Source organism: Pipistrellus hanaki (assembly GCF_964339955.1).
Source record: "Pipistrellus hanaki genome assembly, chromosome: 2".
NCBI classification, from domain to species: Eukaryota; Metazoa; Chordata; class Mammalia; order Chiroptera; family Vespertilionidae; genus Pipistrellus; species Pipistrellus hanaki.
The window spans coordinates 712,457-738,531 of NC_140504.1; the positions used below are offsets into that span (position 1 = coordinate 712,457).

Genomic DNA, 26,075 nt, shown 5'->3' on the forward strand with positions numbered 1-26,075 from the left:
TAAGAAACAGAGAGGAAGGTGCTGAAAGACAAGGAAAATCTAGTGGGTAATATGGACACCGTGGGTCAACCACTGACCATTTAACCCAAAGGTTTTTCACTGAGACGAGGTAACAGGAAACCTGCGAGCCTTAGACACGCCTCCTTCAACCCTCACACCGGGGGACAGAGGGCAGAGGCGGAGCCGGAGCGGGCGCCTGCACGTTTACAGACAGGAAGCGTGCTGGGGCTCGGCTACTGTCCGCGGTCAATGCGATTGGGACTGAAGCTCTGATCTACCAGAACCCAGCCCTTTGTCTGAAGTAACAGGACAGCGAAGACTCTCTAAGAATATACCTTCATCTTAAATGGCACTCAATTTATTTATTTTTAAATTCATGATAGCACCACCCAAACCAAAGATTTAAAAACATCTTTCCCTCGAAACAGCTGCTTGTCAGGTACGAATCCAGCTCTCCAGAGCCACGAAGAACAAAGATCTGATATGGAAATAAGGACAGAAAAAGAGTAGAAGAAACGAACAGGTTTGCATCTCATGTCAGACCTGAGATGCCAACCTGTTCGTTTCTTCTCGTGTAAGATATTCTGTAATCCGACAGATGTAAGGCAATATGAATGCAGTCTGGTTTCATGAACATTGTTTAAAAATGTGTTGCAGAGCTTATAAGCAACAGGTCGGACATACCAAATATGACGAATTAACCCACATTACGACTCGGATCTTGACTATGAATGTGGACACACATCCACGTCAGACCGGAAAGCCGAAAGCCCTCCCCGGACCCTCACCTGTGGGGGAGGTACTGTGATCGGTGCGGGGACGGGAATGGGAGGGACAGGCACGGGCAAAGGCTTGGGGACGGGCGACACTGGCTCTGCATGGGAGCTTTCCGCCCCTCCATTCTGAGCAACTTCGTTCTCGTGCTTCTTGGTGATTCCTTTCCACTCTGAGGGAATGAAAGACATTTAACAGTAGCAGCTTACCATGTTAGTTTAAAATGTTTAAATCCAGCTGAAACCAGTTGGCTCAGTGGATAGAGCATCAGCCTGCGGACTGAAGGGTCCTGGGTTCAATTCCGGTCAAATGCATGTACTTTGGTTGCGGGCACATCCCCAGTAGGGGGCGTGCAAGAGGCAGCTGATCGATGACTCTCATTAATGTTTCTAACTCTCTCTCCCCCTTCCACTTGGTAAAAAATCAATTTTATATATGTATATACACACACACACACACACACACACACACACACACAGATTTTTTTTTAAATATATTTTATTGATTTCCTACAGAGAGGAAGGGAGAGAGAGAGCTAGAAAGGTCGATGAGAGAGAAACACCGACCAGCTGCCTCTTGCACACCCCCTACTGGGGATGTGCCCACAACCAACGTACATGCCTCTGACCGGAATCGAACCCGGGACCTTTCAGTCCACAATCCGATTCTCTACCACTGAGCCAAACCGGCTTCGGCTAAAAAGATTTTAAAAAATAAAATATTTAAATCCAGAAGTAATTTTTGAAATGTTGATTATAATAAAAATAAAAACACTCCCGTGGTCTAATTATTAAGGAACTGCCCATGCTAATCTTAAAGATGATATTTAAATTAGCAACATGCACAAAACAAGTGCCCACTGTGTGCCGGCACTGCACACACACACACACTCAGCAGGCTGATGCTCAGCACCGCCTGCAAGTAGTTCTGTGATGACAATTCCCACGTTAGGGAAAACAAAGACACCTGTCCCAGGGCCGTCCCTGAGCAAGCCGTCCCCCGACACACCTGCCCCCGTCTGCTCTTGTTTGGACAGAGGACCGGGAGGGAGGAGCCTCCGGAATGCCGGGCACACAGCAGAGTGAAGGCATCGTCCCCGTGCAGGGAGGAGGGGCCTGGGAGCAGACAGCCCGGCACTGCCCACAGCCGGCACCCTCCTGCCACAGCTCCCGCTGCACGCCCCTCCCCAGCCCACCGCCCGTGCCACGCCAGCCTGTGCTCCTCGCTCCTCTTGCATCAGCTCTGGTCCCTCTCCAGGTCATGCCCAGAGCAGCTGCCACCTCCCCCTGCAATCCCACTCGGTCTGGCATCTCTAATAGTCCTGACCAGACAACGGCACCTCCTTGCCATACACACTTACTTCCCACGACTTCTCTGGACACACACACGTTTTCAGAGACATCACGCCAGCCAGCGCTGCGTTACCTGGGTTAAGTGTGTCGCTGTCCAACATGCCTCCTTCACAAAAGCTCTCCAGCTCCTCAGGCTTGACTTTGTCCCAAGGAACGTAAGTCACACCCAGCTCCACGTCCCAGTACTGCTTATAGTCGGCCTTGATGCCTTTGTTTAAGGCCCAGGCAATCTGCTTCAGCGTTAATTAGAGAGAGAGAGAGAGAGAGAGAGAGAGAGGCCTAAGTTTTGAGAGTTCAGCTCCCGCCATTCTACTCGCTCAGACTTGGGCAGCTGGCCTTGCTGTCCTGTACCTTATCTGCTGCCAGGAAATCGGTGCCCATTTGTCTCACTCTGTCTTACAATGGGAATTTAACTGGCACCACCTCCTTACCAACCACCCCCAACCCAGTCAGCATGAAAGTTAGAGAAAAGACAGTGTTCATCAGGGCAACTGCCACTTCCCTGGAAGACCCAGCACAGGGGACCACCGTCCAAAGCCAGGGACCATGCATCACCCAGCACACACCCAGCACTCTGCGGCCCACCCCAGTTCTGCGGCCCACCCCCAGGGCAGTGTGACGCCACGGGAAACACTGTGTGGCCCTCAGGGAAGAAGACCCATCACCTACAGCTTTTCTCCTGGCTTCGTTGAATAGCTTCCATAGTTAATTCTAAGATGCAATGACAAACTTTAAATCCAAAATTTTTGAAATGACAAGATAAAATATTTAACTAAATAATATATTTAAGCCAGCCAGTGTTGCTCTAGTGGTTGAGTGTCAACCTATGAAACAGGAGATCCTGGTTTGATTCCTGGTCAGGGCACATGCCCAGGTTGTGGGCTCGATCCACAATCAGTGTGGGGTGTGAAGGAGGCAGCCATCAAGGATTCTCTCTCATCATTGATATTTCTTATCTCTCTAGCCTTCTCCCTTTCTCTCCGAAATCAATAAAAATGTATTTTAAAAAAAATTATATTTAAGGCACCAATACCTTGAAGGCCTGTTCTATCTACATTGAACAAAAGAAATAAAAATTCTACCATGAACCTAACATTTAAAATTTGATAACCTTAAAAGATGCATATGAAATATGCTTGTGTCCAGAAGCCCAGTTTAAGAAATGAAGTCCCAGGTAGAAAGAACACTGTACCTTTATGGACTTCTGGTTCACTTTATAGTTGCCTCGGCTCAGCTTCTGCAGGGCCCGGTACGCGTCTTGCCTATGAACCATGACAATGTAGGCACAGCCTCTGGGAGGAATCATCTGCTCCAGAACATTCCACGTTAGAAAATATGGTCACGACATCAAAAAACAAGATACAAGTCACCAGTTCCAACAACCCAACCATTCTCATCTCCCCACTCACGCCCGCACTCCACCGCCGAGATTAAATACCTCGTAAACTGGCTACCTAAGTTTGGTCTCAATTGCCAGTTATTAACGAGCCCGCAGTCCCCGAAGCTTTATTGCATACAGACTTTTCTAGAAAAAGGTTTTAACCTTGGTTATTAAAGATGCATGATTAAAAGCAGAGTGCGCTAAACACTGACCCAGGACCCCTAAACTCAGCCACATGTTCTACAAACCTGGGCAAATGTTAACTGAGGCCCCAATCCTTATTTTACGGATGACAATCACATCTGTCCATGGTCATTAAGTAACTGAATAAACACTCACATTAATCGATTCAATTGGACCAAACTCTTCTAGGAGACTGGCAACGTCCTGCTGAGTCGTCCTTTTGTCCAGCTGTCCCACCCAGAGGGTAGTGCTACAAACTGAGAGTAAAACGACCGTCACAACATGCACGCCTGACAGGGCCCCACGCTGTACCCGACGGGAGAAAGCCACGAGAGAACCAGGCACGAGTTCCACCGTGACACCGCAACCCTGAGGAGCAAGGCCCACACGCCAGTACATTTAAACATCCCGGAAACGGTGGTACTGCTTCCAGAACAGCGCACACACAGGCAGCATTAAAACGCTGGCCTCGTGGACAGACCGAAGCCTCGGTCCTAACCCGGGTCCCAGCCGGCACAGTGCTTCTGTTCCCCGTGTGCGGTCGCCCCGCCCCCTGCCGAGCCTGCCCAGGCAGTGAGCTTACTGAGCCCGAAGCTGTACACCTGCCCCGGCCGTATCCGTTACCATTTCAGATCAGCTCTGGTGTATAGCACACTCTGTTAAACATACTTTCAGCACACACAGAGATTCAGGAAAATAATGCAAGGTAATACCGTCTGTAAACAGGAAATCTTTAGAAAAGTAAGAGGGTATCAGTGTTTCTGGGGAAACAATAAATAAAACCTTCCCACTGTGTGTGGAGTTGGCTAGAATTTGTATTTCCCACACTCACTCCTTACTGCCGTTGCACGTGCAAAAGCAAATCCAAGCGTGTGCACTAAACTAAGGAGATGCGATAAAGCAGCATTCTGCTGACATTCAGGAAGATTTTAAACCCACGACAGGAGGAACGCCAGAAGCCCGACTGCAGAGGTGAGCTTACCGCTCGCGGTCTCGGACCTGACGGGAGGAAGGCCCTTCTGCCGGCGCTCCCTCTCTTTCTCTCGGTCCCGTCTTTCTTGGGACCGAGAGCGAGGAGAGTGGCGGCGTCTGTCCCGGGACCGAGATCGAGAGCGTCGATGCCGAGACCGCCGAGATCTAGAGCCAGACCGGGAGCGCCTCCTTTTCGGTGACCTAATGTTTCCGGGAGGAAGAACGGACAGCACAGGAAGAACAGTTGTCAGGCATGTGAGCGCGTGTTAATTTGAAAAAGACATAAAACATACAGCAGGTAATTTAACGTGTGACCGTGGAAGAGACCGACAGCAGGGAGTCCACTGGAAAGAACCACGGAAGGCCGGCAGCCTACGGAGTGCCATCGCCGATGCCTGTGCTGCGCCAGCTCCACGCCTGCAGCCTCCGCTGCCACCTACCTCTCTGCCAGGCCCCTCTGCGGCAACGACAGTGCGTGTGAGCCATCTGTACGCAGGCGCCTGGCACGCCCAGGGCACACATGTGGCTAAGACCTCTGACCTCAGGATGGGTTGCAAGTACTTCTGCTCCATCTCACACAGGGCACCCAGCACACCGAGTGCTATTTGTTCACCCAACGTGGACCACTCCAGCTCTATGCTCCTGACACATAGGACTGGAAGACATTTTCCACAAATTACCTGGATGCTGACCTAGATCTCGACTTTCTGTTATCCGACATATGCCGCTTCACTTCTTGAATACAAGGCTGTTCTACTTTCATTTCCTATAAAGACAAAACAAACAGTCATCACCAAATGAGAAAAGGGAAAATTATAAATAAGGCACAGGACAAAACCTAAAACCATTACAAGTCTCCTGTCCTGAAGTCGGGTGGGTGACATCCTGTTCTAAGCAGCCATCATTAGGCACTCAGTAAGCAATCGAACTCTATCTCAATCCCCAAGAACCTTATGGAAGTGGGTAGTAACATTACGCCCGTTTTACAGGCGAAAACTGGGCACAGAGAGGCTAATGTGTGTCCAAGGCCAGTCTCTCTATATTCAGAAACGACAGACAGGCAGGAACCAGCACGTCAGTCCCGGGAGCCAAAGGGGTCACCAGCGAGAGGGGGCTCGTACCTGATGTGCTTTCTGGGTGAGGGGCTCGCTGGGGGCCGGGAACGGGGCCGGGAACGGCTGCTGCACAGGGGCGGCTGGAGGAAGCACAGGCGGAGCCAGCGAAGGGAACGCCGGTGGGGGCAGGAGGCTGAACGCCGGCATCTGTCCGTTAGGAGGAAGCGGAACCTGGGTTTGAAAGAAAGGGTGTGAGTAGGTTTTAAACAACAGCTACGAAAACCAAATTTTAAAGCCCCGACTTTCATATGAAACTAAAATACCTTAATTTTTATCAAAGAAAAACAATGATACCCAACAGTAATTAACAAAATTCCAGTTTATCATTAGTCAAAGAACTGTTACATATCCAAGTATATATGCAGGTTAAAAATCCCACAACTCATTTTAAAATTATGAACACACAGGTTTGGGGTTTATATGTTTAAAGACCTAACTTCATTTATTGTGAGGAAACCATGTGACAGACTGAACTTAAAATCAGAGGTACTCTGATTTGGGGGAGAAAGAGGCCAGAAGCACTGGCTTGTAGGTTCATTCTTTTATGCCTACTTGTAGGATTTCAAATATAATAACGAGAGTAAACCACAACTTAATATATTTCTTCATGTGCCATTCCAATGTCAGTACACTTACAAATATAATTATAATGTCACAAAAGAAATATTCTTTCTAAATTATTGATAAACTTTCCGTAACTGTTAAAACATTTGGAAATAAGTTCATAGGTTTTCTTCATATTTTTAAATAGACTTATAAAGTACTTTTCATACTTCATCAACAAGTCATTAAACATCAGTATCAACTTCCCATTACCACGTGTCTAAGTGGCCTGAGAGCGAAGTGAGTAAGGTGAGTGAAGTCTGGAGAGACTCTGAGCACCTCCTGCACTCGGCCACCCAGTCTATTCCCAGGACCAGCCGTACAGAGAATCACTGCACAATCCAGACCAGTCTAGTCTGGGGCACTGGAGGGCCAGGATCGGCACTTTAAAAAAAAATGTGTTATTGAATTTAGAGAGAGGGAGAAACAGTGACGAGAGAAACATCTCAATCGGCTATCTCCTGCACACCCCCTGGGATCGAGCCCACAACCCGGGCGTGGGCCCTGACCAGGAACTGAACTGTGACCTCTGGGTGCAGGGGTCAATCCTTGCCTACCAAGCACACCATCCGGCAGGATTTGCGTTTTTCAGATGCCCCTCTACGCCCCGTTAACTGAAATGCAGAGTTGAGCCTAAGCAACTCTCAGTTGCTGTGGAAGAATCGAAGAGGATTTGCTAAGTAAACCCAGTGAACACATCTCTGCTGCCTGCCGGCATCCTCCTGTGGGCCATGCTCTTCCCGTGCACACTCCCAGCCCACGCCTGCCGGCCGAGCTGAAAGCCGCGAAAGCATCTCATCGCACTGAGCGGAGGCTCCTCGCGGGACGAGCGCTGCAGCGAACGGCCCAGTTCCCTGACGCAGGGCCAGGGTCTGCCTGCTCCAGACTACTTTACAATGCTTCCTGGTGAGTTGGGAGCATGCAGTGTTTGGCATCCCTGTTAAAATTAAAGCAAAAAGCAACTCAAATCCGTTATGTGCTCAGCAGCGTGTCCGGCAGCTGTAGCGCTCCCTATCCGATCATACGGCTGAAGATGGACTGTGGAGAGCCCTGGAGACCTGACCCGCAGCGGCAGCAAACACACCTGGACCTGATGGTGCACGGGGTCCTGCGGCATGGCCATCATCGGAGGCTGGAACGGGTCCATGTTTTGATGTGGGGGGTACGCTGGCTGCTGCATGCCATCTCCAGGATACCCACTGAAAAAGCACGAGCGAGCCTTTTACCAGCTGAACACACAGGTGATTCTAAGCCCCACTCACACAGAAGTACAAGAATGTTCTCCAGGAGGCACTGGTAATCAACACTTTCCTGAATCGTCTATCTGCCCACAGACTAACTGGCACACAGCACCATTCCCAACATAAAAGCCATTTTTAAACATTTCTAGGACCCTTCCTCATGTGGGAGAAACCCCAAAGTATCCGTGTTTAAAAGACAAGGACAGTATGTGGACAACGATTGTGCTGCTCCATGTCCCTGTGCTATGCCTGCAAGCACGCCAACTCCACGCACACCGAGGGAGGGAGACTCACAAGGGCGCCTGTGGGGGAGACGTGGTGGGCACGGCAGCAGTGGGCGGGGCCGGGACAGCAGCAGGTGCGGCAGCAGCAGAGGTGGTACCCGCGGCGGCGGCAGCGGCGGCAGCAGCAGCAGCATCTTCTTTCTTCGATTCTTCCACAGCTTCTGGCTCATCGTCATAATCAAATCGATCAAGTAGCTTCTGCAACAGGAATGTTGGTATTCCACTTTAAAATGCCGGCAGCATTCAGTGCACAAAAACTTTATAAAAACAGATGTGCCCATCACCTCTAGCGCCACCACACTGCCATGGACCATCTCATTTCCCACATGCCCCGAGGAGCTGGTTCAGAGACAAACCGTTGTTATACAAATGCCACTTGAAAAAGACAGCTTCTGCTCTGCCTTTTTTCCCAGTTTTACAGGCGGTACTTTCCTTCTGACCATCGTCTAAATCAGGGGTCTTCAAACTACGGCCTGCGGGCCACATGCGGCCCGCAGAGGAGTCTGATCCGGCCTGCCAGGTTTTTTGGGCAGTGAGCGCAGCCGAGGTGTTACAGTAGGAATTAGTAGTTCATATAGTCCGGCCCTCCAGCTCTCTGAGGGACCGTGATCTGGCCCCCACTTTAAAAAGTTTGAGGACCCCTGGTCTAAATGCTTACTTTATTCGTTTAGAATAGATGTATTTTACTGAGATAGCCATGTTTCTAGACAAAAAACCTTTAAAACTTTACACACCTAACAATGGGGCACATTTCAGCAGGCTGCAGAATGTACAAAATGCAAGACCATCTTATCCAAATGCTATGAATGCCCACAGAAAAATGCCCAAGGCTGCCCGGCCACGAATGCTCATGAGAAGAAAAAGCGACAGGCACAGCCAGGGCTGCACGGAGAAGTCTCGCCACCTGCGCACCAGCCTCTTCCTCAGAACTCCCGCTCCCTTCCGGTCACCAGACATGTCCGTAAGAAAAAGAAGGAGCAAGGCACTTCACCGATCGATCACATGTCTAGCAGAGCCATGGCTGCGACCACATCTGTTCAGAAAGGAAGGATTACACAATCCACACCGCTGCTGTGTTGGTAGACGGCACACACTTCATCACGAGAAGCGTGCACTGCAGACAGATCTTCTTCTTACAAGAAAACTAAAGCCCAGGCATTCAGAAACAGCCAGGATGATAGTCAGTCAATGAACGGCAGACTCAGGAGGTAGACGCGGTCTTTTTTACTTCAAAGCCCTAGTCTCCGGCATCCAAAGAGCGATCCCCCCTCTTAAGGGGGCCATTCTGTGCGTGGCTTTCCATTTCCCAAGTTGGTGGTGCGCTGTGACAGTTCTGCTAGAACTCTATTGACAGGAGACTTCTGGATTAGGAAAGGACAGCACATGTTTCTTTCTCTGTCGCTCGAGGCCATGGGATTCGGGTTCTTACCGTACCTGAATAGTCCCACAGGACCGGCACCTTGCTGTTGTACACACACTGGCTTATGTATCCCGCACCAATCCAATGCAGGCGCTACCGTCTGTCTTTATAGTGGCGCACACTGACTGACTGTGCAACTCAACTCCAGAATAAAGCCGCGTTAAAACTCAGGTCTAAATTGTCTACAAAAAACACGACCACCTATGATCTCTAAAGTTTATCCCATATAAATGTGAATTTATAGTCTTAAAATCTATACCTATTGCTTTGGAAAAAATTTGAAACGATTAAGAAAATTACAATAAGAGCCCTGACTGGTTTGGCTCAGTGGATAGAGCATTGGCCTTTGGACTGAAGGGTCCCAGGTTCGATTCCGGACAAGGGCATGTACCTGGGTTGCAGACACATCCCCAGTGGGGGTTGTGCAGGAGGCAGCTGATCAATGTTTCTCACCAATGTTTCTAATTTTCTATCCCTCTCCCTTCCTCTCTGTAAAAAATCAATAAAATATATTTATTTTAAAAAATTACAATGAGATCTATCCAAAAATTCATTTTTGTTGCTTTTTAGGCAACTGAAGACCTATGAATCAGCTGAAATAAACAAACTGTTCAGTTTGACTAGCTTAAGACAAACACTTTTAGCAATGAGAAAGGCATGGAATTCCTTTTTCCAAACGTGATATAAAAACAAACGCTGACCATCCCACTGGAGGTCGAACATCAGAGGAATTACAACGCAAAGGAGCGAGGCAGGGACACACCCGCACTGCCGTCCTCGCATTCTTCCGGAGGCCTCGCCGCCGGGCAGAACAGGGGAAAGAACCAGGCAGAGATGGATGCGGAAGAGGAGTAAAAACGTAGCGACCATCAAAATCAGAGAACCAGCTACAAAATTAGGTGTTTAATACCATGACCATTTTACAGGATAAAATAAAAATCAGTACTTTGCGCACTGTCATCATTAACCAAATGAAATGTTATGAAACACTAAACCTGAAAAACACCTAAGAATAAATAAAACAAACGTACAACACATACAAAACATGACACTGCAGTCTACGGAGACTATAAAAACCTGTCACTACTTCTTAATTTAACCCACAGATTCACGAATGCTGACACGCGTGCTAAGTCCACAGAGGAAAGCAAGCGCTCTGGTTCCCTGTACGTACCATTGTGGCTGGGTGACTGGCCAGCTGTTTGGCCAAGCATTAATCTCAGCGGACTGTGCAGGGATTTTTAATGTGACTCACATTTCTATCAGGGCCTCTGAAGGAGGAAAAACCGCCGAAATGTGCGTGGCCCCAGCCAACCACAGAACGTAGGTTTCTTGAAGGAGTCCTCAGGCCAGCAAGCCAGAACCGTGCCTCGCTGCCCTATGTAGGCCAGTCTGCAAGCCTCCACACGGCCTGAGCCAGACCCTCAAAACCAACCAGCCTTCCCGCCCTTCCCTCTCTGGGGCGCGCGGTGCCTGTATGATGGGCTCGGTCCCCGGAGACCCCGACTCCCATCGTGGCCCAAGGAGAGCCAAAGAAGACCGGGGCGGAGGGGAGGGAGGGGTGTGATACCTGGAAATAAATACGTCGTGTAAGCTACAAGTACTTAAATTATAATGCAAAACAAACACATTCCTGGGACAGAACAGTGTCTACAGAGAGGCACAGAGACAAATGAGAATTTAGTCTCAGATAAAAACAGTGAGGGAAAATCAGTTCTTCCTAAAAATATAAAGATTTAACTATCTTGTACTGTATTCTAAAGTAGGTTCCCGAAGACTGAAGAGACAAATGTAAAAAACAAAAACACAAAGCCACTAGAAGCAAATATAAAATTTTTAAAAATACAGGTGGGAAGAGGTTTCCTAATCCAAACACAGAGCAGGAAGTGAGTAAAACCGCATGGAAGCATTTACACCCACGTGTGCATGGAGATAGTTCTGAAAAGCACACACCAATCTGCTCCGAGAGAAGTGGGTTAGAACATTCTGCATTATTCGTGTTTTCCCCTCATACGGGTAGGCCTATTGCACTCAAAAAATTTTATCCTGACTTCTTCTAATCAGTAGTCACTCAAAGATCACCAAGATGCAGCCCTGGCCAGGCAGCGCAGCTGGTCCGCGCTGTCCTGCTACCCCCAGGCTCAGGCTCCGTCCCAGCCAGGGCCATGCAAGAACCAACCAAGAGTGCCCGCACGAGTAGAAGAACGAGAGGACGTGTCTCTGGCCCCCTTCTCTAAAAAAATCTATAAAATAAACAAGTCACCAAGACACAGCGACAGCTAGTGCTCACTGCACGGAGTCTTACTTTGAACCACCAGCATATTTTACATAAAATATAATGAAAGTTATTATCTCTTATCATTAGAATGTTGGAAAGAAATCAGAAATCTCACATATGATGAAAAGTTATCATGTATTTCTAGGACCTTCAAATTGTGCTTTTTGTAGTGAATCTGTGAAAGGAAATAAAACGCTATGTAGCCAAAACCAGTTTGGCTCAGTGGATAGAGCATCGGCCTGCAGACTGAAAGGTCCCAGGTTCAATTCCGGTCAAGGGCATGTACCTTGGTTGCGGGCACATCCCAGTGGGGGGTGTGCAAGAGGCAGCTGATCAATGACTCTCTCTCATCGATGTTTCTAACTCTCTATCCCTCTCTCTTCCTCTCTGTAAAAAAAATCAATAAAATATATATTTTTTTAAAAAGTTATGTAGCCATAAACCCACAGAAAGAAGAGAGAAGACGACAGGAGTGTAGATGTCTGGTTAACATGTCAGCCCGAAGCTCGAGCTGTGTACTCAGCACATCACACCCTGAGCGCTGCCCCTGGAAGATCCATGGCCAACAGAGCACGAGGACCTGCACAACCGACACCCTCGGACCGACGTGGTGACCGGGTGTTTGACACCGAGCCCGGGAAGCACTGTCAGCGTCTACTGACGGGAGCAGCTAAACGGGATGTGTCCAGGTAACGGACTACCCTAACAAGTGGAAATGTAGACCCAAATCTATAACTGCGCAGCACCCACAAAACGGTGAGGTAAGACGAGTAAGATCAAAGCAGTGAGCTGCAAGCCATCCAGCCCCCAGACGTAAATTCTGAGAAGCCGCTCAGCACGACGTTACGGCAGCTACTCCAAGTGCGGGGTTAATGGTACACGGTCTGTTTACCTTCCTTTACACTGTTCGCTTTTATGTTTTTTCCTTTATTTCCTGAAAAAGGTTGCAGTGAGTATACATATTAAATTTGTAGCCAGAACTTGCCGAGACCGGTTTAGCTCAGTGGATAGAGCGTCGGCCTGCGGACTGAAAGGTCCCAGGTTCGATTCCGGTCAAGGGCATGTACCTTGGTTGCGGGCACATCCCCAGTAGGGGGTGTGCAAGAGGCAGCTGGTCGATGTTTCTCTCTTGTCGACGTTTCTAACTCTCTATCCCTCTCAATTCCTCTCTGTGTAAAATCAATAAAAAATATTTAAAAAAAAAAAATTGTAGCCAGAATTAAAACACTGTTGGATGTTGTGGGGACACCTGGAAGCAGAGTAAGAAAAGCAACAGACACAGAGGTGCTAGGAGGGCCAGCTCCAACGTCCAGGGAGGGAGGGACACACGGTGCGGTGGGAAGCGTACCTTGTCAAACGCCGTGGCCTTCTGCTCTGGCGCCGGTGCCGGCGTGGTCTTCAACTGAGCGGTGATGGCCTGCACCTGAGCCATCACAGCGTTGTCAATGGCGGGAGACTGTGGTTTTGGAGGCTGCTGAAAAGTCTGAAGGATCTGCTGAAGCTTGAAGAATGGAAAACCGATAAACCATTAACAAAGCGTAATCACTGCATCAAAAGACATGTTACCAAAAAACCTTAAAGGTGGGCTCAAAATAGCATAGGCACAAAGTAAACTAGAAAAAAGAACCAACATTTTAGTACTGGTTAAGATTGCTGTGAATAAATATAGCAAGGCTACTATCTGTGTTGCTTAAAGTGAAAAATGTAAAGAAAAGCACACTGAATGTGAGCAAGGTAAGTATGCTTCTGGGAGACGCAAACATCGTCGCCAATTCAGACAACTGGGAAGCAGCCTGCGACGTCACAGCGGTGAGCACGCGTCACAGCGGTGAGCACACGTCACAGCGGTGAGCACACGTCACAGGGGTGAGCGGAAGTCACAGCAGTGAGCGGACGTCACAGGGGTGAGCACACGTCACAGCGGTGAGCACACGTCACAGGGGTGAGCGGAAGTCACAGCGGTGAGCACACGTCACAGGGGTGAGCGGACGTCACAGCGGTGAGCGGACATCACAGCGGTGAGCACACATCACAGCGGTGAGCACACGTCACAGGGGTGAGCGGAAGTCACAGCGGTGAGCACACGTCACAGGGGTGAGCGGAAGTCACAGCGGTGAGCGGACGTCACAGGGGTGAGCACACGTCACAGCGGTGAGCACATGTCACAGGGGTGAGCGGATGTCACGGGTGAGCGGACATCACAGCGGTGAGCACACGTCACAGCGGTGAGCACACGTCACAGGGGTGAGCGGTGAGCACACGTCACAGCGGTGAGCACACGTCACAGCGGTGAGCACACGTCACAGCGGTGAGCACACGTCACAGCGGTGAGCACACGTCACAGGGGTGAGCACACGTCACAGGGGTGAGCGGTGAGCACACGTCACAGCGGTGAGAACACGTCACAGCGGTGAGCACACGTCACAGCGGTGAGCACACGTCACAGGGGTGAGCACACGTCACAGCGGTGAGCGGTGAGCACACGTCACAGCGGTGAGCACACGTCACAGCGGTGAGCACACGTCACAGGGGTGAGCGGTGAGCACACGTCACAGGGGTGAGCACACGTCACAGCGGTGAGCACACGTCACAGGGGTGAGCGGTGAGCACACGTCACAGGGGTGAGCACACGTCACAGCGGTGAGCACACGTCACAGGGGTGAGCACACGTCACAGGGGTGAGCACACGTCACAGGGGTGAGCACACGTCACAGCGGTGAGCACACGTCACAGCGGTGAGCACACGTCACAGGGGTGAGCACACGTCACAGGGGTGAGCACACGTCACAGCGGTGAGCACACGTCACAGCGGTGAGCACACGTCACAGGGGTGAGCACACGTCACAGCGGTGAGCACACGTCACAGCGGTGAGCACACGTCACAGCGGTGAGCACACGTCACAGGGGTGAGCACACGTCACAGCGGTGAGCACACGTCACAGCGGTGAGCACACGTCACAGGGGTGAGCGGTGAGCACACGTCACAGCGGTGAGCACACGTCACAGCGGTGAGCACACGTCACAGCGGTGAGCACACGTCACAGGGGTGAGCACACGTCACAGCGGTGAGCACACGTCACAGCGGTGAGCACACGTCACAGGGGTGAGCGGTGAGCACACGTCACAGCGGTGAGCACACGTCACAGCGGTGAGCACACGTCACAGGGGTGAGCACACGTCACAGCGGTGAGCACACGTCACAGCGGTGAGCACACGTCACAGCGGTGAGCACACGTCACAGCGGTGAGCACACGTCACAGGGGTGAGCACACGTCACAGGGGTGAGCACACGTCACAGCGGTGAGCACACGTCACAGCGGTGAGCACACGTCACAGCGGTGAGCACACGTCACAGCGGTGAGCACACGTCACAGGGGTGAGCACACGTCACAGCGGTGAGCACACGTCACAGCGGTGAGCACACGTCACAGGGGTGAGCACACGTCACAGGGGTGAGCACACGTCACAGGGGTGAGCACACGTCACAGCGGTGAGCACACGTCACAGGGGTGAGCACACGTCACAGGGGTGAGCACACGTCACAGGGGTGAGCACACGTCACAGGGGTGAGCACACGTCACAGCGGTGAGCACACGTCACAGGGGTGAGCACACGTCACAGGGGTGAGCACACGTCACAGGGGTGAGCACACGTCACAGGGGTGAGCACACGTCACAGCGGTGAGCACACGTCACAGGGGTGAGCACACGTCACAGGGGTGAGCACACGTCACAGCGGTGAGCACACGTCACAGGGGTGAGCGGTGAGCACACGTCACAGGGGTGAGCACACGTCACAGGGGTGAGCACACGTCACAGCGGTGAGCACACGTCACAGCGGTGAGCACACGTCACAGCGGTGAGCACACGTCACAGGGGTGAGCACACGTCACAGCGGTGAGCACACGTCACAGCGGTGAGCACACGTCACAGGGGTGAGCACACGTCACAGCGGTGAGCACACGTCACAGGGGTGAGCACACGTCACAGCGGTGAGCACACGTCACAGCGGTGAGCACACGTCACAGGGGTGAGCACACGTCACAGGGGTGAGCACACGTCACAGGGGTGAGCACACGTCACAGCGGTGAGCACACGTCACAGGGGTGAGCACACGTCACAGGGGTGAGCACACGTCACAGGGGTGAGCACACGTCACAGGGGTGAGCACACGTCACAGCGGTGAGCACACGTCACAGCGGTGAGCACACGTCACAGGGGTGAGCACACGTCACAGGGGTGAGCACACGTCACAGGGGTGAGCACACGTCACAGCGGTGAGCACACGTCACAGCGGTGAGCACACGTCACAGCGGTGAGCACACGTCACAGGGGTGAGCACACGTCACAGCGGTGAGCACACGTCACAGCGGTGAGCACACGTCACAGGGGTGAGCACACGTCACAGGGGTGAGCACACGTCACAGGGGTGAGCACACGTCACAGCGGTGAGCACACGTCACAGGGGTGAGCACACGTCACAGGGGTGAGCACACGTCACAGGGGTGAGCACACGTCACAGGGGTGAGCACACGTCACAGCGGTGAGCACACGTCACAGGGGTGAGCACACGTCACAGGGGTGAGCACACGTCACAGGGGTGAGCACACGTCACAGCGGTGAGCACACGTCACAGGGGTGAGCGGTGAGCACACGTCACAGGGGTGAGCACACGTCACAGGGGTGAGCACACGTCACAGCGGTGAGCACACGTCACAGCGGTGAGCACACGTCACAGCGGTGAGCACACGTCACAGGGGTGAGCACACGTCACAGGGGTGAGCACACGTCACAGCGGTGAGCACACGTCACAGGGGTGAGCACACGTCACAGCGGTGAGCACACGTCACAGGGGTGAGCGGTGAGCACACGTCACAGGGGTGAGCACACGTCACAGGGGTGAGCACACGTCACAGGGGTGAGCACACGTCACAGCGGTGAGCACACGTCACAGCGGTGAGCACACGTCACAGCGGTGAGCACACGTCACAGCGGTGAGCACACGTCACAGGGGTGAGCACACGTCACAGGGGTGAGCGGTGAGCACACGTCACAGGGGTGAGCACACGTCACAGGGGTGAGCACACGTCACAGGGGTGAGCACACGTCACAGCGGTGAGCACACGTCACAGGGGTGAGCACACGTCACAGGGGTGAGCACACGTCACAGCGGTGAGCACACGTCACAGGGGTGAGCACACGTCACAGGGGTGAGCACACGTCACAGGGGTGAGCACACGTCACAGCGGTGAGCACACGTCACAGGGGTGAGCGGTGAGCACACGTCACAGGGGTGAGCACACGTCACAGGGGTGAGCACACGTCACAGGGGTGAGCACACGTCACAGCGGTGAGCACACGTCACAGCGGTGAGCACACGTCACAGCGGTGAGCACACGTCACAGGGGTGAGCACACGTCACAGCGGTGAGCACACGTCACAGCGGTGAGCACACGTCACAGGGGTGAGCACACGTCACAGCGGTGAGCACACGTCACAGCGGTGAGCACACGTCACAGGGGTGAGCACACGTCACAGCGGTGAGCACACGTCACAGCGGTGAGCACACGTCACAGGGGTGAGCACACGTCACAGGGGTGAGCACACGTCACAGCGGTGAGCACACGTCACAGGGGTGAGCGGTGAGCACACGTCACAGGGGTGAGCACACGTCACAGGGGTGAGCACACGTCACAGCGGTGAGCACACGTCACAGCGGTGAGCACACGTCACAGGGGTGAGCACACGTCACAGGGGTGAGCACACGTCACAGCGGTGAGCACACGTCACAGGGGTGAGCGGTGAGCACACGTCACAGGGGTGAGCACACGTCACAGGGGTGAGCACACGTCACAGGGGTGAGCACACGTCACAGCGGTGAGCACACGTCACAGGGGTGAGCACACGTCACAGCGGTGAGCACACGTCACAGCGGTGAGCACACGTCACAGGGGTGAGCACACGTCACAGCGGTGAGCACACGTCACAGCGGTGAGCACACGTCACAGGGGTGAGCACACGTCACAGCGGTGAGCACACGTCACAGCGGTGAGCACACGTCACAGGGGTGAGCACACGTCACAGGGGTGAGCACACGTCACAGCGGTGAGCACACGTCACAGCGGTGAGCACACGTCACAGCGGTGAGCACACGTCACAGGGGTGAGCACACGTCACAGGGGTGAGCACACGTCACAGCGGTGAGCACACGTCACAGCGGTGAGCACACGTCACAGCGGTGAGCACACGTCACAGCGGTGAGCACACGTCACAGGGGTGAGCACACGTCACAGGGGTGAGCGGTGAGCACACGTCACAGGGGTGAGCACACGTCACAGGGGTGAGCACACGTCACAGGGGTGAGCACACGTCACAGGGGTGAGCACACGTCACAGCGGTGAGCACACGTCACAGGGGTGAGCACACGTCACAGCGGTGAGCACACGTCACAGCGGTGAGCACACGTCACAGCGGTGAGCACACGTCACAGGGGTGAGCACACGTCACAGGGGTGAGCGGTGAGCACACGTCACAGGGGTGAGCACACGTCACAGGGGTGAGCACACGTCACAGGGGTGAGCACACGTCACAGGGGTGAGCACACGTCACAGGGGTGAGCACACGTCACAGCGGTGAGCACACGTCACAGCGGTGAGCACACGTCACAGGGGTGAGCACACGTCACAGGGGTGAGCACACGTCACAGCGGTGAGCACACGTCACAGCGGTGAGCACACGTCACAGGGGTGAGCGGTGAGCACACGTCACAGGGGTGAGCACACGTCACAGGGGTGAGCACACGTCACAGGGGTGAGCACACGTCACAGCGGTGAGCACACGTCACAGCGGTGAGCACACGTCACAGGGGTGAGCACACGTCACAGCGGTGAGCACACGTCACAGCGGTGAGCACACGTCACAGGGGTGAGCGGTGAGCACACGTCACAGCGGTGAGCACACGTCACAGCGGTGAGCTCACGTCACAGGGGTGAGCACACGTCACAGCGGTGAGCACACGTCACAGCGGTGAGCACACGTCACAGCGGTGAGCACACGTCACAGCGGTGAGCACACGTCACAGGGGTGAGCGGTGAGCACACGTCACAGCGGTGAGCACACGTCACAGCGGTGAGCACACGTCACAGCGGTGAGCACACGTCACAGCGGTGAGCACACGTCACAGGGGTGAGCACACGTCACAGCGGTGAGCACACGTCACAGCGGTGAGCACACGTCACAGCGGTGAGCACACGTCACAGCGGTGAGCACACGTCACAGGGGTGAGCACACGTCACAGGGGTGAGCACACGTCACAGCGGTGAGCACACGTCACAGGGGTGAGCACACGTCACAGCGGTGAGCACACGTCACAGCGGTGAGCACACGTCACAGCGGTGAGCACACGTCACAGCGGTGAGCACACGTCACAGCGGTGAGCACACGTCACAGGGGTGAGCACACGTCACAGGGGTGAGCGGTGAGCACACGTCACAGGGGTGAGCACACGTCACAGGGGTGAGCACACGTCACAGGGGTGAGCACACGTCACAGCGGTGAGCACACGTCACAGGGGTGAGCACACGTCACAGCGGTGAGCACACGTCACAGCGGTGAGCACACGTCACAGGGGTGAGCACACGTCACAGGGGTGAGCACACGTCACAGCGGTGAGCACACGTCACAGCGGTGAGCACACGTCACAGGGGTGAGCGGTGAGCACACGTCACAGGGGTGAGCACACGTCACAGCGGTGAGCACACGTCACAGGGGTGAGCACACGTCACGGGTAAGCACACGTCACAGGGGTGAGCACACGTCACAGCGGTGAGCACACGTCACATGGGTGAGCACACGTCACAGCGGTGAGCACACGTCACAGCGGTGAGCACACGTCACAGCGGTGAGCACACGTCACAGGGGTGAGCACACGTCACAGGGGTGAGCACACGTCACAGCGGTGAGCACACGTCACAGCGGTGAGCACACGTCACAGCGGTGAGCACACGTCACAGGGGTGAGCACACGTCACAGCGGTGAGCACACGTCACAGCGGTGAGCACACGTCACAGCGGTGAGCACACGTCACAGCGGTGAGCACACGTCACAGCGGTGAGCACACGTCACAGCGGTGAGCACACGTCACAGGGGTGAGCACACGTCACAGCGGTGAGCACACGTCACAGCGGTGAGCACACGTCACAGCGGTGAGCGGTGAGCACACGTCACAGCGGTGAGCACACGTCACAGCGGTGAGCACACGTCACAGGGGTGAGCACACGTCACAGCGGTGAGCACACGTCACAGCGGTGAGCACACGTCACAGCGGTGAGCACACGTCACAGCGGTGAGCACACGTCACAGCGGTGAGCACACGTCACAGCGGTGAGCACACGTCACAGGGGTGAGCACACGTCACAGCGGTGAGCACACGTCACAGCGGTGAGCACACGTCACAGCGGTGAGCACACGTCACAGCGGTGAGCACACGTCACAGCGGTGAGCACACGTCACAGCGGTGAGCACACGTCACAGCGGTGAGCACACGTCACAGCGGTGAGCACACGTCACAGCGGTGAGCACACGTCACAGGGGTGAGCACACGTCACAGCGGTGAGCGGTGAGCACACGTCACAGCGGTGAGCACACGTCACAGGGGTGAGCACACGTCACAGCGGTGAGCACACGTCACAGCGGTGAGCACACGTCACAGGGGTGAGCACACGTCACAGGGGTGAGCACACGTCACAGCGGTGAGCACACGTCACAGCGGTGAGCACACGTCACAGCGGTGAGCACACGTCACAGCGGTGAGCACACGTCACAGGGGTGAGCACACGTCACAGCGGTGAGCACACGTCACAGCGGTGAGCACACGTCACAGCGGTGAGCACACGTCACAGCGGTGAGCACACGTCACAGGGGTGAGCACACGTCACAGGGGTGAGCACACGTCACAGCGGTGAGCACACGTCACAGCGGTGAGCACACGTCACAGCGGTGAGCACACGTCACAGCGGTGAGCACACGTCACAGGGGTGAGCACACGTCACAGCGGTGAGCACACGTCACAGCGGTGAGCACACGTCACAGCGGTGAGCACACGTCACAGGGGTGAGCACACGTCACAGCGGTGAGCACACGTCACAGGGGTGAGCGGTGAGCACACGTCACAGCGGTGAGCACACGTCACAGCGGTGAGCACACGTCACAGCGGTGAGCACACGTCACAGCGGTGAGCACACGTCACAGCGGTGAGCAGTACAGGCCGCGGAGCGCCCGCAGCTCCTCCCCCTCCAGGGCACTGCTGCTCTGTGTGCCCAGCTCACCCTCCACACCCCACCCTCCCGCGTGTCCGTGCGTCCGTCCAGTCAGGCTTTTCTAGCTGGAGAGCACCGTGTCCTCCCTCGCATGTGCTCCTTGTCAGGAACAGAAACAAGGACCCCCCAGGCCCCAGCGGCAAACACTTGCTCTCGGTCCCTTACCTGTTGCCCTTGGGTCGTCTGAAACAGCTGGGCCACAGCAGCAAAAGCGTCCGAGCTGGGCAGCTGCTGCACGGAGGGCACAGAGTTCGCAGTGACCAGGGGCGGCTCGGAAGAAACTTTAACTGGAGGCGGCGGTGAACCTGCACGAGAGGAGGTCATGAAGGCCAAGAACATTGAACCTGGCCACTGCTTCACCCTCTGCTAAGCTTCTGCACTGAACAGCGACCGTTCGGTCCCAGAGAAAAGGAGACCGCGCTGCGGGGGTGGATGCGGGGACGAGCCGGGAGCCGCCTCCTCCGCACGAACGGTCGTGGGAAGAAGCCGTCCTCCCAGGAGGGCGTCCGCAGCGACCAGACCCCCTCCACCAGCGGAAGCCGCCGCCACAGCAGAGCCGCCTCACCTTCGTTGTTGGCGACGCTGTCTGTGCCCGGCATGGCGCTGCTGCTGCCTGCGGCCATGTCCAGAAGGGGCTGGATAATCTCTATTTTGAATACTCCGTTTTTTTGCCAAAGGTTCAGCACACGAACTATTTTACTCTGTTATGTGTGAGGAAACATGCATACACAATTAATATTTGCATACATAACTTATTACACCTTACCAAAAAAGAGAGTAAAACAATAACCTTAAGTCGATTTTTCAATACTAAAGTTTTGTGTGTGTGCTTTTATATTTTTATTGATTTCAGACAGAAAGAGAAAAGGAGAGAGATAGAAACATCAATGACGACAGAGAACCACTGATGGGCTCCCTCCTGCACACCCCACACTGGGGATCGAGCCTCCAACCCAGGCCTGTGCCCTTGACCAGAATCGAACCTGGGACCCTTCAATCCGCAGGCCAATGCTCTATCCGCTGAGACAAACTGGCTAGGGCCTGGGAAAATAAAATCTGTTGTCAGAATCATAGCCTCGTTAAGCTAACGAGCCTTTCGTCAGCAGTGTGACCTACAATAAGAAACAGAGAAGGGAAAAAAGGAAACAGAAAAATAATATAACCTACAGAACCAAAAGAAACCATTTAATAATAGAGAGGTGGATTTAGAATGCTCATACTGTATCTCTGGTTAAAAAGAAACCCCATCCACAAAAACATGACAGAACCGAAGTCCTTATTGAGGATGATTCTAACACCTGCGAGCGTTAGGAAACTGACCAGCAACCGCGGGGCCAGCAGTGTGTGCACAGGTGAGCGTGAAGGTGTGCCTTGGGGTGACACTCTCATCTCCTCCTCCAGGACGGAGGCTCTGCTTTTCCTCGTGTGTCCTTGCCTCCACTATGAACCAGAACCACAACACTGTCTCCTGTCAGGTCTCCATTCTTCATTCCTCTCCACAGGCTCCCGCCCCTGGACCCCTGCCTGGTGACTCAGCCACACCGTGCGGAATCGGACACTGCGTCTGACTGCTAACCAATGTCACTGCTGCTCCCGCACCCGAGCGCCAGGCAGCGGCAACCACTACTGCCCCCCACTTCCTTCCGGAACGCACAGCAACTGCGATAAGCGTGCCTTTCTCTACCAGAATGTCCTGATCACTCAGCTACAAGTGAATCTTTCCAACATCACCTTCTTTAAAGCACAATGGTCCTGCCCTGGCCGGTTTGGCTCAGTGGTAGAGCGTCGGTCTGTGGACTGAAAGGTCCCAGGTTCGATTCCGGTCAAGGGCATGTACCTTGGTTGCGGGCACTTCCCCAGTGGGAGGTATGCAGGAGGCAGCTGATTGATGTTTCTAACTCTCTATCCCTCTCCCTTCCTCTCTGTAAAAATCAATAAAAAATATAAAAAACAAAACAAACAAAAGAAAACCCAATGGTCCTGCCTGGTCAGTGTGGCTCTGTGGTTGAGCATCAACCTATAAACCATCATGGTTCAATTCCAGGTCAGGGCACATGCCTGGGTTGTGGGCTCGATCCCCAGTAGGGGTGTGTGCAGGAGGCAGCCAATCAATGATTCTCTCTCATCATTGATGTTTCCATCTCTCGCCTTTTCCCTTTCTCTCTGAAATCAATAAAAGCAAGTAAAACCACAATAGTGCTTCCATATTTCAACAGTATGACTTTCCTAAAGGATTTTACAAGAAAAATAAATGAGAAAAAAAACTATAGAAAAAACTGGGTTTTGTTTCAAGTTCAGAGATTACGATGATTTCTTTCGAATACTACAGTAGGCTTCAAATATCTAAAATACATTTAAGTTGATCTAGATCCAAATTAAATATAAATGAAAACAAAAGTTTTAATTTAAAAATTAACTATATTGACTATACCTTATCTTCCGATGGACACAGATATAAATATTGGAATGTGGCGGTTATGTTTTTAGAGAATCTTGGCCCAAAAACATCTTTATCAGTTCCAAACTGATGACGAGACTGTCGTACAATTGAGTCGATTACATATAACCCTGGAACCTTGTATTCTGGTTTACACTACAAAGATAAAGATGTAAAGTCAATACAAGAAAGCAATTTGACACCCATCAACCTCCCGTCAATGAAACTCTGTATACTAGTGATTCTTTCTATTGAGAAACTCCTTGCATGGTTAGCTGTCTTCACGGCCAGCTTGTCAAATGCCCAGTCTTTACAGAGCTGCTATTTTCTTGGTACTTCAGACCCCGTACCTTATTTTTCTCTCATGCCCTACCTCCCACAACAGCTTCCCAGATCATCATTAGTTCACCAAGCCCTCCACCAATTCCACACAAATCCAATTCATCCTGCTCAAAAAATAAATTTTACCTTTAAAATTGCGCAAAGGTAATTTTAACAATGTACCCATTTAATTCTGTTCCGGTAGAGCAGTGTTTCCCAACCTTCTCTCATGATGAGAATCACCTGGTGGAGTTGTTAAAACACAGATTCCTGAATCCCAACTAAGAAGTGCTAAACTAGAATTTTTGAGAACATATAGGTAAAATTGCATACCTAACTTAGTGCTCTGTATATAACATCTGTGTTAGAGCACTAGTTAAGTATACAATTTTACCTATATGTTCCCCAAAATTCTAGTTTAGCACTTCTTAGTTGGGATTCAGGAATCTGTGTTTTAACAACTCCACCAGGTGATTCTCATCATGAGAGAAGGTTGGGAAACACTGCGGTAGAGAACCAGAAAAAGAAAAAAAAAAGAAAGAAAAAAAAAGGAAAGGTTTTTGGCCTATGAAATGGAAAAAATAATAGAGAAACAGATACCTACATACATTTCAGGGGTATAACCTTATGGAAGGTGATTCGCAATAAAAGCAAAGCCGCATTTAACCCAACAATTCTACGTCTGGAAATGTGCCCTCCGAAAAACCGTGCCGCGGCCCCTGATGCTTCCACAGCCAGGCGCGGAGTGCACTGCCCCCCTCAGGCAGCGGCTGAGCACGTGGTGGGAACCATCGAGCAGCAGACCACGCTGCCGATGCCTGATAAGCCCAGGGGGACAGCAGCCACCAGGCAGCGCGTGTCCGTCTCCCTCTCTTTAGTGTCCTTGTACGTAAAAACCAGGAGCCGGTCCAAACCTGGCACCGTACCCAGCGGGTGCGGTACCCAGCGGGGGCGGTGGTGCCTGCAGGGGCCTGTAAGCTCCCCCACGTGCTCATCGGTCCTGTGATTTGCTACTCCCTCTCTCAGCCGGTATTCACAGGCCACCACGCTTACGGGCGCACCACACGCACAGCCCCGGTTGGGGAGAAGCAGAGATGCCTCAGTCCCCTCCTCAGGACTCTGCGGAGACACACACATGCTAACCACACGGCTGTAAACACACTCCAGCACTGTAACTAAAGAACATGTGATGTGGGGGGAGGGGGGAGCTGTACTTCCATCTGAAAGGCGCCCGGCGGAGTTAAATGCCCGAGGACCAGGGCAAAGGGCAGGCACGAGGCTCGGGGCGCAGGGAGCTGCTGGCGACGCCACTCTAAGCTGGTGCTCAGCCAGCAGCGCTGCTCTAAGTGCTTCTGTTTCTGTAAAAACCCTCGGTAGAGGTTCAAAGAACCTGCAGCGACAACTTTTTGTGTAGTGGCTTTACAAGCAAGCATCCAAATGACAATTTACAAGCAAATTACAAATACTGAACATAACTGAAATGAGGTAATAAGAAAACGGATAGTTACCTTTTTGATGAACTTTTCTACTATTTGAACTACATGCTTATAAAGCTGAAAAGAATGAAAAGAAAATTATTTTCCAGTTGACATATTTCTACATTTCCTGCAATGTAATTAGAAGATACTTAAAACCTTGAAATTTGCATTATTTAAATAATTCTCAAGACATAAACACCATGTATATGATTTTACTTTTATGTGGAATCTAATAAACTAACAACAAAAAGATTATACTGAATAAACCATAAGAAATAATCTAGCCGATGACTGAAACAGAAATTAACTAAAGCACAAAACTACAACCCTCCAGCCGAAGCCGGTTTGGCTCAGTGGTAGAGCATCAGTCTGCGGACTGAAAGGTTCCAGGTTTGATGCCGGTCACGGGCATGTACATTGGTTGCGGGCACATCCCCAGTGGAGGGTGTGCAAGAGGCAGCTGGTCGATGTTTCTCTCTCATCGACATTTCTAACTCTCTCCGTCTCCCTTCCTCTCTGTAAAAAATCAATAAAATATATTAAAAAAAAACAAACAAAAAAAAAACGACACCCTCCAACCCCAAAGAGAAGGCTTTTACTTAGATTTTTAAATCAATAACCCTTCACAAAGCAGCATATCAAGGCAACTTTATGAGAGAGCTGAGAACAATGGAACTGGAACTAAAATATGCAGTTTCTAAAATTAGGTGTGATCTTGGGTAAGAAACTTAATTTCGTTGAGCTCAAGTTTTTGTTTTAAAATAAAAATGACGCTAATACTCAGCTGATTAACGATAAGAATGAAATGAAATATAAAAAATGTGTGCACTCCGCCCTCTACTTCTGGGAGGTCACGTTTTTTAGGCGCACAGGGGCACACGAGGCCATCTGAGGAGCCGGGCGCTCAGGCGTTAAACAAC

General features: G+C 52.4%; 1 protein-coding gene across 2 annotated transcripts in view; it reads right to left on the bottom strand.

Annotated features, from left to right (window-relative positions):
• SCAF4 (SR-related CTD associated factor 4) overlaps positions 1-26,075 on the bottom strand; it is a 62,019-nt gene that overhangs the window by 14,547 nt on the left and 21,397 nt on the right. Inside the window, exons 3-16 of one of the 2 annotated variants that reach the window (XM_084873532.1) lie at positions 25,186-25,230; positions 23,351-23,512; positions 21,485-21,620; positions 21,085-21,224; positions 12,952-13,104; positions 7,916-8,103; positions 7,465-7,579; positions 5,784-5,948; positions 5,355-5,428; positions 4,673-4,863; positions 3,847-3,947; positions 3,319-3,432; positions 2,200-2,356; positions 789-946 (exon numbers count right to left, since the gene is read on the bottom strand). In XM_084873532.1, coding sequence (XP_084729658.1) covers positions 789-946; positions 2,200-2,356; positions 3,319-3,432; positions 3,847-3,947; positions 4,673-4,863; positions 5,355-5,428; positions 5,784-5,948; positions 7,465-7,579; positions 7,916-8,103; positions 12,952-13,104; positions 21,085-21,224; positions 21,485-21,620; positions 23,351-23,512; positions 25,186-25,230 — 1,899 coding nt within the window. Of the gene's footprint in view, positions 1-788; positions 947-2,199; positions 2,357-3,318; positions 3,433-3,846; positions 3,948-4,672; positions 4,864-5,342; positions 5,429-5,783; positions 5,949-7,464; positions 7,580-7,915; positions 8,104-12,951; positions 13,105-21,084; positions 21,225-21,484; positions 21,621-23,350; positions 23,513-25,185; positions 25,231-26,075 lie in introns of both variants that reach the window. The other variant, XM_084873531.1, reaches the window with a different exon arrangement.